Below are 16,084 nucleotides of genomic sequence, written 5' to 3'. Positions count from 1 at the left end.
ACCGTAACTGTAGCAACATTAACTGTAGCAATCATATTAATGGCAAAATGACGAAAAACTAGGGTGCACGAACACAAACTAGCAGTCCAATGCCAGGAACAAAGCTCCCAGATTTGGATACATATGGAGGAGCAAGGTCTTGAGTTTAACTTCCAAGAGACTGAAGTTGTGGCTCGTGATGAAACAAAAGGAGGCCATCTCCTGAAAGAAGCCTGGTTTTTGAACAACTCACTTAATAGACACATTGATATACCTCCAGCATACCAGGCATTGAGACACCGGCAAAGACTTAAAGGGAATGGATCATTACAATTGAATAAAGAAAAGCACAACACTCTCCTACTGTCCACCTTTTTTGATGAAAACATTTGGATAATCATCATAATAAAACAACCTGTTAAAGCTACTACATAAACCAGGAATTAGCAGTGAGGCTTTTTAGAAGGAGTAGGGGAGGGAGAGGGAGAGGGAGAAGGAGAGAGGGGGGTTATCATTTTGCTGAACAAACAAGGCAGGACTTTGACCACAAACTATGGTTAATGGACCATAGGATTCCATCAGTTGGTCAGTCAACCTTGTCAGTCAATCCAACAATTTGGCTCTTAGATGCTCATGGGATTTTTATTGTTCTAGGAAAGATAATGATTCACTGAAAACATATTTAAATTATCTCCATCGTAGTGCAACAGTTTTAGGTATTTGTGCAGTATTATATTGTGCAGGAACTATATTTGATCAAATTGTATTGCATTTTCCATTTTAAATACTACAGAAAGTATTTGCCGAAGGAAAATGGATTGGACTCAACTCGTTCCTATATCACTCTTCTTTATTCTTCTGACTATATTCCTTTTGAAAATGAATAGTTCCTGGAATAACAACTCTCAAAATCTTCCACCAAGACCAAGAATTTTACCCTTTCTTGGAAATCTCCTTATTATGGATATGAAAAGACCACACAGAACAATGCTAAAGGTAATATGCTAAAATTATGACCCAAAACAACTAAACTAACATGATAAAATTGGGTCAAGAGATTTTGGAGATATTCTGATTTTATGTTATTGTTTAATAGTGATTGTACATAACTGTGCTATATTATGCTTAGAATTACAAGCTCAGTTATTTGTATTGTGGACCTAATCTAATCAATGGACAGTTAAACTGAGAGAGGTTTTTGGTTGTTTTTTAGGTGAAGGGTGGGGTTAATATCTTTTTCCCAGGTAAATGTTGGTGAATTGTAAGAGGTGATAGAATAAGATTGCTCCACTGTCTTACAATGTATTAAATTTTAGGGTGCATGGGGTATTCAGGGAGGGGTAGGACCTCTGGTGTAGGGGCATGCCGTGCCCTTTTATGGCAGGTCATTTTAGGGCAGCTTTTAGGGCAGCTTGCTCACATTTAGTCCCCACCTGTTGCTCAGCTCTCACCTGTGGCTGCTAATAGCTGCAGCACGAACAGCTGCCACAACCTGGGCAACAGCTTTGACAGGCTGACCAAACAAGGTTGAGAGTAGCTGTTGGGTCATTGACCTTTGGTGAGACAGGGACTTGTCTATCCCAAACATATGTTGGACTGAGCGGATGGAATCTACTAGAATAGGACAGTAAGGTGATCTCTGAAAGAGATGTGGTATGCTAAGAGCATGGTAAGACACAAAAGATGCTCTGGTCAAACACTAAGCCCAGCCCATCACCAATTGTCTCAACTCTTGTTTTGCTATTGGAGCAAGATGAAATCTGGGAAGAGAGAGTGAGGCTGACTATGCACACCTGGCCCTTGCTTTAATCCAATTTATGTTCAAGTTTTGATATCCTCCCAATTTAAATGTCAAGGTCCTCTTTGAACATGATGGATGAACATCATCATTAAAATTTACCTGGTTCCTACATTAGGAATACAGTAGAACCTCTGTTCATATACGCTTCTGACCACAACAAAATTGGTTTCCGACCAAAAACTTTATTAATTTTTCCTCATGTAGCCAATTTCCTCTTCCACACCATTATTTTTGTAAGCACTAAATTTCCAAAATTAGGTTTAGGTCACAACCAAATCGGGTTGCGGATCAAAGTTTGATCCAAATTGGATCAAAGTTATGGAATGAACCATACTGTACTATGATTCGGAAACAGAGATCTCTGAGAGGGAATGAGTAAGAAACATATTAAAATATATGTATGGCCACTAGAAATGAACAAATGCAGCAACAAATAGTCAACATTCTTCTGGGTTTTTTTATGCTGGCTATTAGCAAAAGATTTTCCTTGACACTTTGACTAGATGGTTTCATCAAGTCGGTTAAAAGTTCAGTAAGATCAAGAAGGTGCAAGGTATTGAGATGTAGAGATGGTGGAGCACAATACTGCTCTGCACTGCTGATCAAACCATTTGATGTTTATAATTTTAGCTATTAAGTGTTTGAAATAAATACAGTTTCTTTACGGCTCTCTATTTTATCCTTGGATTGCTCATTCAGTAAAATATCTGAATCAAGAAGATGTGGATGGAACATGAAAAACAGCAATTTCTCCCTTCAGACCACCCTTGAATTGATGTTGCCAATACAATTAAATAAGTAAGCCTTCATTGATAAGGAAGCAAATGGCTTTTTGTTCTTCCCATTATGGGTAATTTTCTTCCCATTATGGAAAATTTTCTTTCAGACTAATAGTTGTAATGTGCATTTGGGTTTGTGGTGATATCTCAGTTTCTGGAAGAGTACCAAAAATAATGATTCTCTCAGGCAGTAATGGGTCACATTATTCAAGTTGTACTTTCTCCCACTATCTTAATAAGATAAGTTATTATCTTATCTACCTAAAAGGAAGTTCATTTCGAAAGCTTGATGTATCAAACACAGAAATTACTAGAATTCTAACTGACACTGCTATATTGTCTCATTTCACCCTTGGGGTAGAAAACCATTAGATGAAAGCAAAGAGGTACAGAAATTAACTCATTTGGTTTTTTATTGCTCTAATTGCAATAAATAAATAATTAAAAAAATGCAAGTCAGTTATAGTAGTCTAAAAAGGACTCAACTGAACCCCTTAGCTCTCAAATATAGAGGACTCTTTCAGTGCACAACAAGCAATCTCTTGATGGAAAATTTTATGAAGAAAACAAAACTTTTCATGTTAAACAGCCATTTTCAAAAACATGTCATGGCTTAAGAGGAGACATTGTTCTGGGAAAAGAAGTAAACACTGATTACTGATAAACTGCAGTTTCAAAATATTGATTAATTGCATTTTGTAGGAAAAATGCAACTTGAAAATTAAATATTCCTGCTACAAAACTCATTTTATATAAACTTCTCAAGTTCTGCTGCCTGGCAATTAAGAACTTAGAAATATCTGGAAGATTTACATAAGATCAGAAAGAATCTAGCAGCAACTGCAACTTTAATGGGCAGGCTCCATTCTGGTCATATGCAAAGGTCTAGTTGTGAGCCACCTCGAGTCTGCAGAGAGGGGCAGCATACAAATCTAATAAATTATTACTATAACAATAATAATTATAAACAAATATTTCATCCAAATTTCATATCAATAGTAAGTCCTGTCCTGCCTGGTTCCATAGAATTAAAGGCCAGTGATTAGAATAACCTAGGTTATAATATATAAATATGCATTTATTTATTACTCACATCTTGAGCCACTGATCAAACCAACAGGCTAAAATATTCCAACACCAAGATAACTCGGTTTAATTTGAAAGTGTATGAGGATCACTGAATATTTATACTTGTTTAGATATACAGTATCTGATAGATCAATTTGAACAAATTCTTGGAGCTTGACGTAAATTCATCAGAATATATATATCTGACTAAAGTCAATATATACTGCACAATATATTAAATATTTTAATTTTCTGAGTTTTGGAAGCAATAATGCAAAGTGTAATGAGTTTTACTAAAACTTAAATATATTTTATAACTGAATATGAAAACTATATAAACCCCAAATAATGTATGGACATGGAAGTAGAATTGTTATAATTAGATATTTAGATAGAAATTGCTTTCCCCCATTAATTTCTAATTTCCTGTCTGTTATTTGAAACCACAAGGGCATAAATTGTTTGAAAGATAAGATGCTACTAAAGTCTGTAAAGCAGAGCTGGCTTGATCAGTAATATGTAAATCCATGCCTATAGCATGAGAAATATGTTTTAACCCTGCTGTTCTGTTCGGGTCTGTGAGACCCGAAATCAAAGTTTGAGACCCTGTAAAAAAATTTCCCTGCATATCTGAAACTTGAAATTTCATGACTTTTCATCATTTCAGGGGTTCTCTTTATGAGAAATTTTTTTTGGGGGGGTGGAGGGTTTCTTTCTTGCTGAAAAAAAGTCACACTTGTACCCAGACCAAAAACTCTTCATTTCAAGTGCTTATGTTTGGTCAATTTGAAACCTTTTTTTCACTTGAAAAGTAGACAGAACATTTCTGCACACAATGATATGAAAATTGATCTGAAAAGAATTATGCATATTGCTTTATTTTGATTATAAAAGGCAGAACCCCCCTTTATTTGTGAACATTTTTTCAATTTATAGATAGTTTAGCTTGCAAAATGTGTTCAATTTTACTAAAGCTGGTGTGGGATTGGTAGTTTGAACATTTCTGAATATAAGAAAAATATAAATGAACTAAAAGAAATGATTCTTATTGGTTTTTTAAAATCAGAAATAAGGCCTCCCACCTCCCCCGGCTGCTTGCAACCATTTTCACTTTATATATTTTTTAGGCTACAAATCTCTAAGGAATTTCCCCCCAAAAGTTTTGATATACTAAATTGAACAATTCTGATCATAATAAAAATAGAAATGAACTGAAAAAAAAAATGATTCTTATTCATTTATTTTGGCCACAAAATGGCCACCCCCTCCCCTCGGCCTTGCTGTGTGCCATTATTTTCACTTTTCACAAAAATGGGGGAGGCGCACATTTTATCAGCAAAATAAACCAATAAGCTTTAATTTTTTCATTTCAATTTTCATTTCAATGTGTGCAGAAATGTTCAAACTTCTTCTAAAATTTGTTTCCAAAAGTCCGACATATCAGGAACAATGCATCTAATTCCAGCTACATTCCTCCTTTTTTTTTTTCATTTGTGTCACTATTTCTATCAGTGGGCTTCCTGAACAACTCTCACGCTCTGTAACTTGCTACTGTGCTTCTTGCTATTTTCTCCAATTTCTCCCCTTTTCTCCCATTGTGCTCATGTTCTCCACCATTATCCTCAATTTCCCTCTGCAAGGTGTTCCCTGCCCCAACTCTATAGTTGTATATTTCTGCATGAGTTTATTGGATTTGTCCATTTTTGCCACTTCTCATCACCTTTGAAGAAGACATCCCTCACAAGCAATTATGCCACCTTTATTTTATCCCAGCAGATCTTTGGTTTCTGAACAGCAAGTATAGCACACAAGATTGCTTTCACAATAAAAAGATCATTATTATATTCTTATATCTGTGAAACATGAATTACATCTGATGCATATTACTATGCATAAAGAGGTTTTCATGGTGATCTTCACTTTTATTTATTTATTTTTTATTTATATGCTGCCCAACTCCTGGAGGAGTCTGGGTGGCTTCCCCCCCCCCCCTTGTGTTCAATTCTAGTTGTCAAAAGTATATGGCCCAGTCTTCAGGATTCAACTGGGATTCCAGAAAATAGTGGTATTGGCTGGATACAAAACAGTGAAGGAAGCTCTTGTGAATCATGCTGATGCATTTGCAGAGAGGCCAAATATCCAGCTTTCTGATGAAATTCACGAGGGCTTTGGTAAGTTTTTCTCATTCTATGTATCAGGGAATATACTTTGTCAATATCTGTCCAGAGCTGTGGAATTTTTTTTTAAAGTTAGTATGGAGATGGCATAGGAGATTTCTGTTGGAGAACATAGGAGACATAGGAAACTTTCTGACTCTACAAGGGAAAAACAACTGCTATAAACATTCTCTTCATTATAAAGGCAAAATTTTCAGTAGTGCAAATATATCTTTTAGTTTTGCACTTTCTCTTTAGGTATCCTTTTTTCTCATGGGGAGAATTGGAAAATGATGCGCCGCTTTACCTTATCTGCATTACGGGACTATGGAATGGGCAAGAGAACTATAGAGGATAAAATAATTGAAGAGTGCAGGATCTTGATAAAAGCATTTGAATCTTATGAAGGTAAGTTGATGTTCTCTTCTGATGATTCACCTAAAGCTAAACATTCACAGATTTATTGCAGAAAAGTTAAGAATCCACCTCTACAGCTACCTCAAATACTTGAATCCTATTTAATATCCTTTTCCCAATATCTCCATGTTCTCCAGCCTTGGCTATCAGTTTCCTAGATCAGAGGTCCCCAACCTTTTTTGCACCAGGGACCGGCTTTAAGCTAGACCAGTTTTCCATGGCCCGGTGGGGGGGGGGGAGCTAGCTGTCAGTGGCGCCGTAAAAGGGGCGATCAAGAGAGGAATGGGTGAATGAATGGACGGAGGGTGGGAAGGAAGGAAGGAAAGAGGGAAGGGACAGGAACAAAAGAAGGGTGCAAAGGAAGCAAGGAAAGGTGTGAAAGGGGAGAGTAAGAGAGGAAGGAGTGAAAGAAGGGAATGAGGGAGGAAGGAAGGGAGGAAGGAAAAGGAAAGCAAGAAATGGAGGGAGGAAAGGAAGGAAAGAAAGAAAGAAAGAAAGAAAGAAAGGGGGAAGGGACAGGAACAGAGGAAGGAAGCAAGGAAACTTATGAAAGGGGAGAGTAAGGGAAGAAGGTAGGAAGGAGAAAGAAAAGAAGAAATAGAGGAAGGGAAGGTAAAAGAGAGAAAGAAAAAGAGCAAGAAAGAAAGCAAGAAAGAGAAAGAAAGAAAGAAAGAAAGGCAACTTCAAAGAAAGGCTCACTGAGCATCTCTCACTCTCTCTCTCTTTCTATCCCTCTTTCTTTCTTTCTCTTCCTTTCTCTCTCTCCTCTTCCTTTATCTCCTCTCTCTCTCCCTCTCTCTTTCTCTCCCCCTCTCTCCCCCTTTCCCTCTCTCCCTCTCTTGCTATCTCTCCCCCCTCTCCCTCTCTCTTTCTCCCTCTCCCTCTCTTTCTCTCTCTCCCCCCTCTCTCTTTCTCTCTCTCTCCCCCTCTTTCTCTCTCTTCTTCTCACTTTCTCTCTCTTGTTTTCTTTCTGTCTCTTTTGCTTTCTCTCTCTCTCACTCTTTCTTGTTTTCTTTCTCACGCTCTTTCTCTCTCTTGTTCTCTCTCTTGCTATCTCTTTCTCTCCCCCCCTTTCTCACTCTCTCTTTCTCACTTTCTCTCTATCTTGCTGTCTGTTGCTCTCACTCACTCTCGTTCTCTCTCCATTCTTCTCAGCGATGACGCGCGCACGCCCTGCCCGCCTCACCTTTGCGAGAGCACTTTCGCCCCGGGCTCTCAGCAAGGGGGTTTGGAGGAGAGGCGGGGCCGGCGAAGGTGATATTGAATGTCGGGGGAGAACGGGCGGCTGCAAGCGCTCCCTATCCCCCTGCTAGCCCACTCGGAATATTCAAAATAAGAAAAGCCTTCGCCGGCAAAGGTTTTTCTTATTTTGAATATTCCGAGTGGGCTAGCAGGGAGATAGGGAGCGCGTGCAAATACCCGTTCTCCCCCGACATTCAATATCACCTTCGCCGGCCTCCGCTGAGGAAAGCCTTTGCCGGCATTTCCTCTCGTTGTCAAGGAGGCGCAGCGGCGGGCGGAGAGAGGGAAGGAGGGGGGGGGCAGCGGCGTCCCTCCTGGCCTTGGCGGGCCGCCCAACCCTCCCCACCTCCTGCAAACGCGGCGGGCGGCGGGGGGAGAGCGAGGAGCCGGTTCCGGCGGGCGCGGGGCTTGGCTGGCTGGCGGGGGGAGCGCCGCTGGTGATGCGGAAAGGCCGAGGGGGCCCTGGCGCCGCGGACCGGCTGAAAAGCTCCAACGGCCCGGTCCCGGTCCGCGGACCGGCGGTTGGGGACCTCTGTCCTAGATGATTGTACTGGTCTAAGGTGGGAAGTCTTTGCCGAACAATCTTTTAAAGCTGATGTTCTTTCATAGCTGTAAATTAATTTTAATAACTTTGTTTAATTTTAATATATAGGACAACCATTTGAGAATACAGCAATTATGAATTCTGCTGTTGGCAATATCATAGTGTCTATTGTACTTGGCAAGCGGTATGAGTATGAAGACCCCACATTTCAAAGACTAATAAAGTTAGTCAATGAAAATGTCCGGCTTGCAGGAAGCCCTCCTGTCTTGGTAAATTATTTTTCAATTTTAAAAAGAGTTCATAGTGCGTTTATTGTGTTATCTTTAATGTACTGTGGGATTTTTAATAAATATGCCATGTTTTCCAAGGTTCACTATGACAGAAAAGCCCTGACGTCTTATATACTGTATGCAACCATTTCCCACTTGTAATATGAATAGGTTTAATAAAAATCTTCACATTGCGCACATGAAAATATTCTGGTTTCTTTGTGACTCTTTTTATCATTTTTGTGTTTTTCAGTTCTATAATATGTTCCCCCTGTTTGGTTTTCTTTTTGGTGCTCGTAACATAGTTCTGAATAACAGAAATGAATTGTATGGTTTCATAAAGACCACTTTCATAGAACACCTCAAAGCTCTGGATGAAAATGACCAGAGGAGCCTTATTGATTCATTTCTTGTCCGACAGGCAGAGGTAAGGAAGTGTTTTATTCCAGGAATTCCAAAGCTCAGTGATTTACCTTTGTAAGTTAGTCTTGGGATTTTCAGGAAAAATAAGGAAGAAAATGAAGATTCCTCCTTGGGGATTGTACTAGAAGACCTTCAAGGTCCTTTCCAACCCTATGATTTTATGAAAATATGAATTTATTGAAGACATTTTAAAGAATTTCATGCTCATTATTTCCATTTATATGAATGTCTTAATCACAAATTGTAGGGAACTCAGCACTTTATGGTGTTTAGAACTACAATTTCCACCATCCCTTTTAATGATTTAGAAAGCTGGAGACTGAAATCCAAAATTCTGGGAGATGTTCCTATTATTCAATGTTCTCCAGCTTTCTGCTATTTAGTTGTTGAGAGTATACTGAATGTGCTTAGATAGATTATTTATATATTGCAGGAGAAGAAAGACAAAACAGAAAGGTATTTTCATAATGAAAACCTAATTGCTGTTGTGAATAACCTATTTAATGCTGGGATGGACACGACTTCAACCACATTGCGCTGGACCATACTACTAATGATGAAATATCCTGACATTCAGAGTAAGCACTTTGACAATCATTAAGTGTTGTATCTCATGATTCTTGACAAATGTATATTTTCCCTTCAGCTGACTGAGAGCATATGCACCAAAGACAAATTCTTTGTGTGTCCTATTCTATTCTATTCTATTCTAGTCTAGTCTAGTCTAGTCTATTCTAGTCTAGTCTAGTCTTGTCTAGTCTATTTTCATTTGGTTGGATTTCAATATTCAAATATTTTGTAAAATTAAGGTATAATGCAACGAAACATGTCATCTACGAAAGTAAAATTTAATGGCTGAAATTGTTGTCAGACAAGGTGTAATGTGTTGAATGGTGTGAAATCCCCCCCCCAAGTTCCTTTGTTGTCTTTGTTACCTCCAACATTCATTTAGCTAGGCCCATGATGGCAAACCTATGGCATGTATGCCCCAAGCTCAGCTCCACTGTGCATCTGTGCTCTAGCCAGCTGATTTTTTGCTTGCACGGATGCTCTGGGAGGGTGTTTTCACCCTTTCCGAGTTCCCAAAAAAGCCTCTGGAGCCTAGGGAGGGCAAAAAACGGGCCCACCGGGCTTACTGGAAATCGTGAAACAGGCTCTGGGAGGATGGGGAGGCCGTTTTTGCCCTCCTCAGGTTCCAGGAAATGCTCATGTATGAGCATTGGGATGTGGCCCATGGGGGGCATTGAAATATGGGTGTGGGCACACGTGTGTGCATGACAGCATGCACATATGGGCTTTTAGCACCCAAAAGGTTTGCCATCACTGAGCAAGGCCATTGAAAAAGAACCTTTGATAATGCATGTCAAAAGTGATATGCCATGATGTTTTGGATTACATACCAACATTTAAACAAGAGCTGAGAACTATCCCTGAAAGCATGCCCCATTCTTACAAACATTTTACAGGCTGTGGAGACATGTGAGAATAAGGACCTGCTCTTGCATGGTCTCCAGAAATCATGTAAGAACAGGGTATGCTTTTGCGTGATTTTGGGAGTCTGCAGTTTTACTAATTTTTTTTACTGATTTACCTGCACCGACTTTGCTTATGTTTATGTTTTTATCAATACCTGCTATCTTGTGCATTTTTTAACAAACAAACAAACAAACAAACAAACAAGAGCTACAAGAGAATAAAGAACTCATGGAAATCAAGCTGCTTTGGGTAGGCCACAGGAGCCTATCAACAGAAAATAAACCCCCACCATATGAAAGTAAATGCCACACAGCAAATCCTGAGATGCTACAAGGACAATTGTGCCATTCTCCAGTCACCACGCACCATAGAACAGCAGGTAGCCTGCTCAAGCATCAACATTATTGTAGCACCATAAGGTACTCATACTAGCAAAAATAAATTTTGTCCAATGCTTGAAGAAAGAAACAATTCTGACAATTCTGACAAACATCTGGCTAGGAATTAAATTTGGAGAAGATACTTACCTTTCACAGTTAAATGTATCCTAGATTTAATGCAAAATTAAAACATTAACAAGCATCTTATAATTGTTTTATTTTCTTAGATAAAGTATATAAAGAAATTTCAAGAATCATTGGATCTGCTCAGCCAAGGATTGAACATCGAGCAAAAATGCCTTATACTGATGCAGTTATCCATGAAGTTCAAAGATTTGCTGATATTGTTCCAGCAAATGTAGCACGAGCAACTACAGTGGATATAACTTTCAAAGGCTATTTCATTCCAAAGGTGATTAGTCTCATATAAGTGCTTTGTTCATTTAGTGATGGCTAGTGTATTTCTTCTTAATATGTCCAATCATATTATCCTCTTGATATGTTTGATATCTGTGTCATAGATATTATTAGTGTTCAACATTTCTATATGTCTGAAATGTAAATCACAATCCGTTTTAGTATATTTTTTAACTTTTAAATAGGAAGGTAAAGCTGATACAAACTATTAAACAATGAGATTAAAAAGAAAAGAAAGGAAATAACACAAAAAAACAAAAAGTGCAAGAAGAGGGAAAATAATTAAAGAAATGGTTTTTAATATTCTTCATAGCAGTTATATGTACAGTAGTGCCTCTACTTAAGAACTTAATTTCTGTGAACAGGTTCTTAAGTAGAAACATTCTTAAGTAGAAGCAATTTTTCCTATAGGAATCAATGTAAAAGCAAATAATGTTTGCAAACTCATTAGGAACGAAATAAAAGCTCAGAATTTGGGTAGGAGGAGGAGAGTCACTGCCAAAGGAAGAAGGTGAGGTAAGGGGAATAAAAAGAATCCAAAACTTTAAGGCTTAAAAAAAAAAAGAGGGACTCTGAGGCGGTGAGGAGGAGCACACACCTCCCATACACCCGGCCCAAGGCTACCTCCCATACACTGCCTCCCATACACTGTCTGCTGCTGCTGTTACCTGTTGCCTCTTTCTTTCCATGCTGAAGGGCTCCCCTCTCCTCTCGCTCACTCGCTTTGTAGCCGCCACCTTTCCTTCACTGTGCTGACTCCTCGGCTGCCCAGAGCGAAGTGAGTGTTTCTTTTCTCTGAGCACTGGCAGAGGTTTATTCTCTCTCCAAGTGCCCAGAGAAAGGAAAATGCTTTGTTTGCTCTGGACTTCCAAAGCCTCCTTAAGCGCCACAGAAAGACTCCTCTGGCAGCCCAGAAAAGCCCGAGATGGCCTGGATTAAAGCGGGAAATGGCAGGAAATTGGCCAGGACTTCATGCCGCTGTCAAATTTCCTGGGAACCTTTCCTGGGCTCGGGTTCTTAAGTAGAAAATGGTTCTTAAGAAGAGGCAAAAAAGTCTTGAACACCCAGTTTTTATCTAGAAAAGTTCTTAAGTAGAGGTGTTCTTAAGTAGAGGTACCACTCTACAAATATATTTTAACCTCTCTCTCTAAAATTGAGTCATATTCTGCTTCTTTCTGTATTCTATCCTGCCTAATTATTGAAAACATAACTCACAAGTTCATTTTTTATTTTTATACAAAAGGTCCATAAGAGGTTTTCAGTCCTGAATAAATAAAAATATAATTTATTTAATCAAAAAGGTTAATTTACAATTTCAGCAAAATCTATCCAACTCATCAAACATTCCTCCATGAATGAAAAGAACCATTTTCATTATCAGTATATTTCATTTTACTCCATATTATAAGCCTTTATCAATATTATTTTTTTCTGAAAACTATAAGTAGGGCAACTATACCCTTCTGCTATTAATTGGTCTCTGATTTGATTTTAACATTCCTTTGATAATTTTCCAATAGATCTATAATTTTCTCATGCATCAACATTATTTACTCTGTATGTTTATGCACTTATTTATGTAGGATAGAGATTTTCTTTTTTCTTTTTGGTTATTCAGATTTTTTTTCAGTCCCAGCAAATCTTTCCTCCAATTCTTTTTTAAAACGTTCCAGTCATTTTTTAAATGCTTGAAAATAAATATCTTGAAATGCCCTTATCAGAAATTTGTTCTAGGATCCTTCTCCAGGTTGGCAGTTTTTCTTGTGGTTGCTGTCATGAGAAAGTAGAAGTTTAACAGTTACTATGATGAGAACAAAGTAGGCTTTTTTTTCCTGTTGTATTTTTCTACCATTTTTAAAACTTTTTAGTCTCAGCTGGCTTTCCATAATCACAGGCAAGCACACAAGCTCATAGTATTCTTAACTCCTTGTTTTGTAAAATCCACCATCATTGTCCTCACTTATAAATAGCCAGCCTTCCCATGCTAGTCTAATTAAGTTTATTTAATGTCAAAGACTCTTTCATTAAAGAAAAATATCTGTTTTATAAAAATCACTATTCTTTACTGTTTGAGACCCTCTGATATCATAATCCGGTGAAGGTCTTTTGCCTTTAAATTAAAAGCCTATTATTATATATCCTTGTTTCCGAAGCTACTCAATTACCCCTGAGACATTAAATTACTGTAGGGCTTTTTTTTAGGGAGGAGCAGCTCTTCTAGAGCATATATTGATAATTCCCCAATTTTTCCTTCCTCCAAATAAATGTTCTATCGGCCAAACCTGGCTCCTAGCTGGCAGGTCTACTGTAGTGTTATTCTGCAAAGCTATTCATACAGTCACAATTCACATTGGAAAATCCATGTATTTGGAATGGCTTTTTAGCAACTAAATCAAAGAGGAGTGCTAATTCTTTAATAATTCATTAATAACTGCAGGACATGCACATCGTTCCATTGCTGACCTCTGTGCTCCATGATGAATCTCAGTGGGAGAAATCTCATGAATTCTATCCTGAGCATTTTCTTGACTCTGAAGGAAAATTTATGAAGAGGGATGCATTCATGCCTTTCTCTGCAGGTAAAGTCTTCTATCATATCATACAGCGAATGAGAGTTTCAATAACATATTCTTCCTTTTGCAAATGTCTTCCTTTTGCAAAGGAAGAAATTTGTAAAGAAATCACCAGAATAATCCACTCAACATTCTACAAATGGCAAAAACTATAATAGGATACTCAAACTATTTTCAGGGATTCAGGGTAGAAGAAATATACTGGAGGTTCATTTTAAAAAACTACATTATTCCTATACAATTAATCTCTATTGTAAAATTCATTTCATGCATGTGATTTGTCATCTCTGAGCCACCATTTCATGGCAAGAACTGCAAAATGCTATTGAAGAACCACTGAAACCAGTTTCCCCATCTTTGTTCATTGGTTTCAGGTCAAAGAATCTGCTTAGGTGAAACTCTTGCCAAAATGGAGCTCTTTTTGTTCTTTACCAGCCTCCTACAGAGATTCACTTTCCAGCCACCCCCTGGAATATCAAAAGAAGACCTGGACATGACACCGGCAATTGGGTTTACAGCTCCTCCTATGCCTTATAAGTTGTGTGCTCTGCCTCGTTCATAACATGAATCACAATTTTAGTTTCTAGATTCCTTCACTTCCATATGTGTTCTTTTGAATTTTTCAATATTCTCTTCTAACCTGTCACTGCTATGATTATTCATACATTTCCAAGCTTACATGCCATTTTGCAAAGCACAATAAAAGTGAAATTGAGATAAAAGTTAGTTTAAAAATGGATTTCAATTCTTGTGACATTCCCTGCATATAATAAGCAATAGCTAATAATAACAGTAGAACAATAACAGGAGTCAGTAAAAACATCAGAAGCTTTTGTGCAAAGATTGGTGAAACAAGGAAAACACAGTAGCTGGTCAAAGGTGATAGATTGGAAGAGAATATCTAGATGGATGTTTTTCAAGGAGATGATGACTGGTATTGTTTGTTATTGCACTGTCAACACCACTGAATGACTCAAACCATGGCTATCAAACATGAAAAACATCTGCTAGAATATCCCACCTCCTTTACAAGAATGATCTGAAACTTTTACATCTCATTTGGCAACAAAGGATCCAAAGTATGGAGGAAGAATGGAGGCACTGACCTGGATATTAGTGTAACTCTTGCTCCATGGTGAAATGGCTGCAGCAAGGTGGCAACGGCAAGTAGACCATGCCGAGTCCCTCATGGCAAGTTGCCATAGAACAGTGATAGCCAACCTTTTGTGGTTTGCGTGCCAAAAGGGTGTGTGTGCATGTATTAGCACACATGCACGTGCCAACACCCATTCCCTCCCCCCCACGCATGCACACATACCCTAAGCTGAAGCCTGGGACGGTGAAAAAACAGCCAAATCGGCAAACTGGAAGTTGGGAAAAACAGGCTTCTGGTTTGCCCATTGTGCCATTTCTCACACTCTGGGGCTTCAGAAAGCTTCTATGAAGCCTCCGGTGTGCAAAAAACAGCACAACGGGCAAACCAGAAGTCCATTTTTATGACCTTTCTCTTTGCCCATTGGGAGGTTTTTCGCACTCTGGGTTTTCAGGGAAGCCTCTGGAGGGTGAAAGGGCCTTCCCCAAGGCCAGAAACCAGCTGTCTAGCACATGCATGTATGCTGGAGTTGACATAGGGCACGTGTGCCTTTGGTTCACCATCACTGTCATAGACAGAGCCCTCTTGCATGTCTCTCCATTTGCAGACACCGGCAATTCCATCAATTTAAATAAAATAATCAATATTTATCCACTCTGCTTTTATCACAGGATAGTTGCTACATCTTTGATAATTATAGTTACTATTTTAGTTTATTTAGTAAATTCAGCCTTGAAAGATGGTGTTTAAGGGGTGACTTGATCGAACTGTATAAAATAATGTATGGGATAGAAAAGGTGGATAGAGAAAATTTATTTTCTCTATCACACAATACTAGGACAAGGGGGCACTCCCTAAAGCTCATAGGTAAGAAAGTGAGGACAAATCAAGGGAAATATTTCTTCACCTAGAGGGTCATTGGTTTATGGAATTCACTTCCAGAAAAGGTCGTGACAGATTAGACAGATTCATGGATGCCAAGTGTATGGGTGGTTATTGAAACGGATGTCCATGTGCCGCCTCTATGTTGGTTGAGGCAGGCAAGATTCCCTTGAGTGCCATTTGTTGGGGGTCAAGGGAAAGGGAGGGTCTTGCCTTCTCTTTCTGCTCAAGATTCCCATGGACAATTGGTGGGCCACTGTGTGACACAGAATGCTGGACTCGATGGACTTTTGCCTGATTCAGCATGGCTCTTCTTATGTTCTTCTGATTGTTAATTTTAATCTGAGATGCGGTTCCACATCCAATAGTAAAGTGTTAAGGGAAGGCTTGTGATACTGTTCATAGTCAAAAATAATGTATTTACTTCCGCATCTCTACTTCGCGGAAATTCGACTTTCTTGGGTTGTCTCGTAGCGTATCCCCCGCGAAAATCGAGGGAACACTATACTTTGGTGTCATACAGCCTACCTTGCAAAAGGTGTGCAGCTTATATGACTCTGTATGTGTGTATACTGTGTCATACAA

The 16,084-nt window shown here is 38.7% G+C and overlaps 1 protein-coding gene across 1 annotated transcript; it reads left to right on the top strand.

Annotated features, from left to right (window-relative positions):
- Nucleotides 1-693: 693 nt before the first annotated feature.
- Nucleotides 694-14,246, top strand: LOC139156631 (cytochrome P450 2K6-like). The gene is made up of 9 exons (XM_070732487.1): nucleotides 694-975; nucleotides 5,636-5,798; nucleotides 6,042-6,191; nucleotides 8,095-8,255; nucleotides 8,509-8,682; nucleotides 9,112-9,256; nucleotides 10,762-10,946; nucleotides 13,389-13,530; nucleotides 13,899-14,246. Exons 1-9 carry the CDS (start codon nucleotides 793-795, stop codon nucleotides 14,084-14,086), a joined length of 1,491 nt encoding a protein of 496 aa, XP_070588588.1. The 5' UTR covers nucleotides 694-792; the 3' UTR covers nucleotides 14,087-14,246.
- Nucleotides 14,247-16,084: the final 1,838 nt, after the last annotated feature.

Source organism: Erythrolamprus reginae, chromosome 1, assembly GCF_031021105.1.
Source record: "Erythrolamprus reginae isolate rEryReg1 chromosome 1, rEryReg1.hap1, whole genome shotgun sequence".
Taxonomy (NCBI): domain Eukaryota; kingdom Metazoa; phylum Chordata; class Lepidosauria; order Squamata; family Dipsadidae; genus Erythrolamprus; species Erythrolamprus reginae.
Note: the sequence above shows the minus strand (reverse complement) of the source record. Positions and strands in the feature narration are given on the sequence as shown.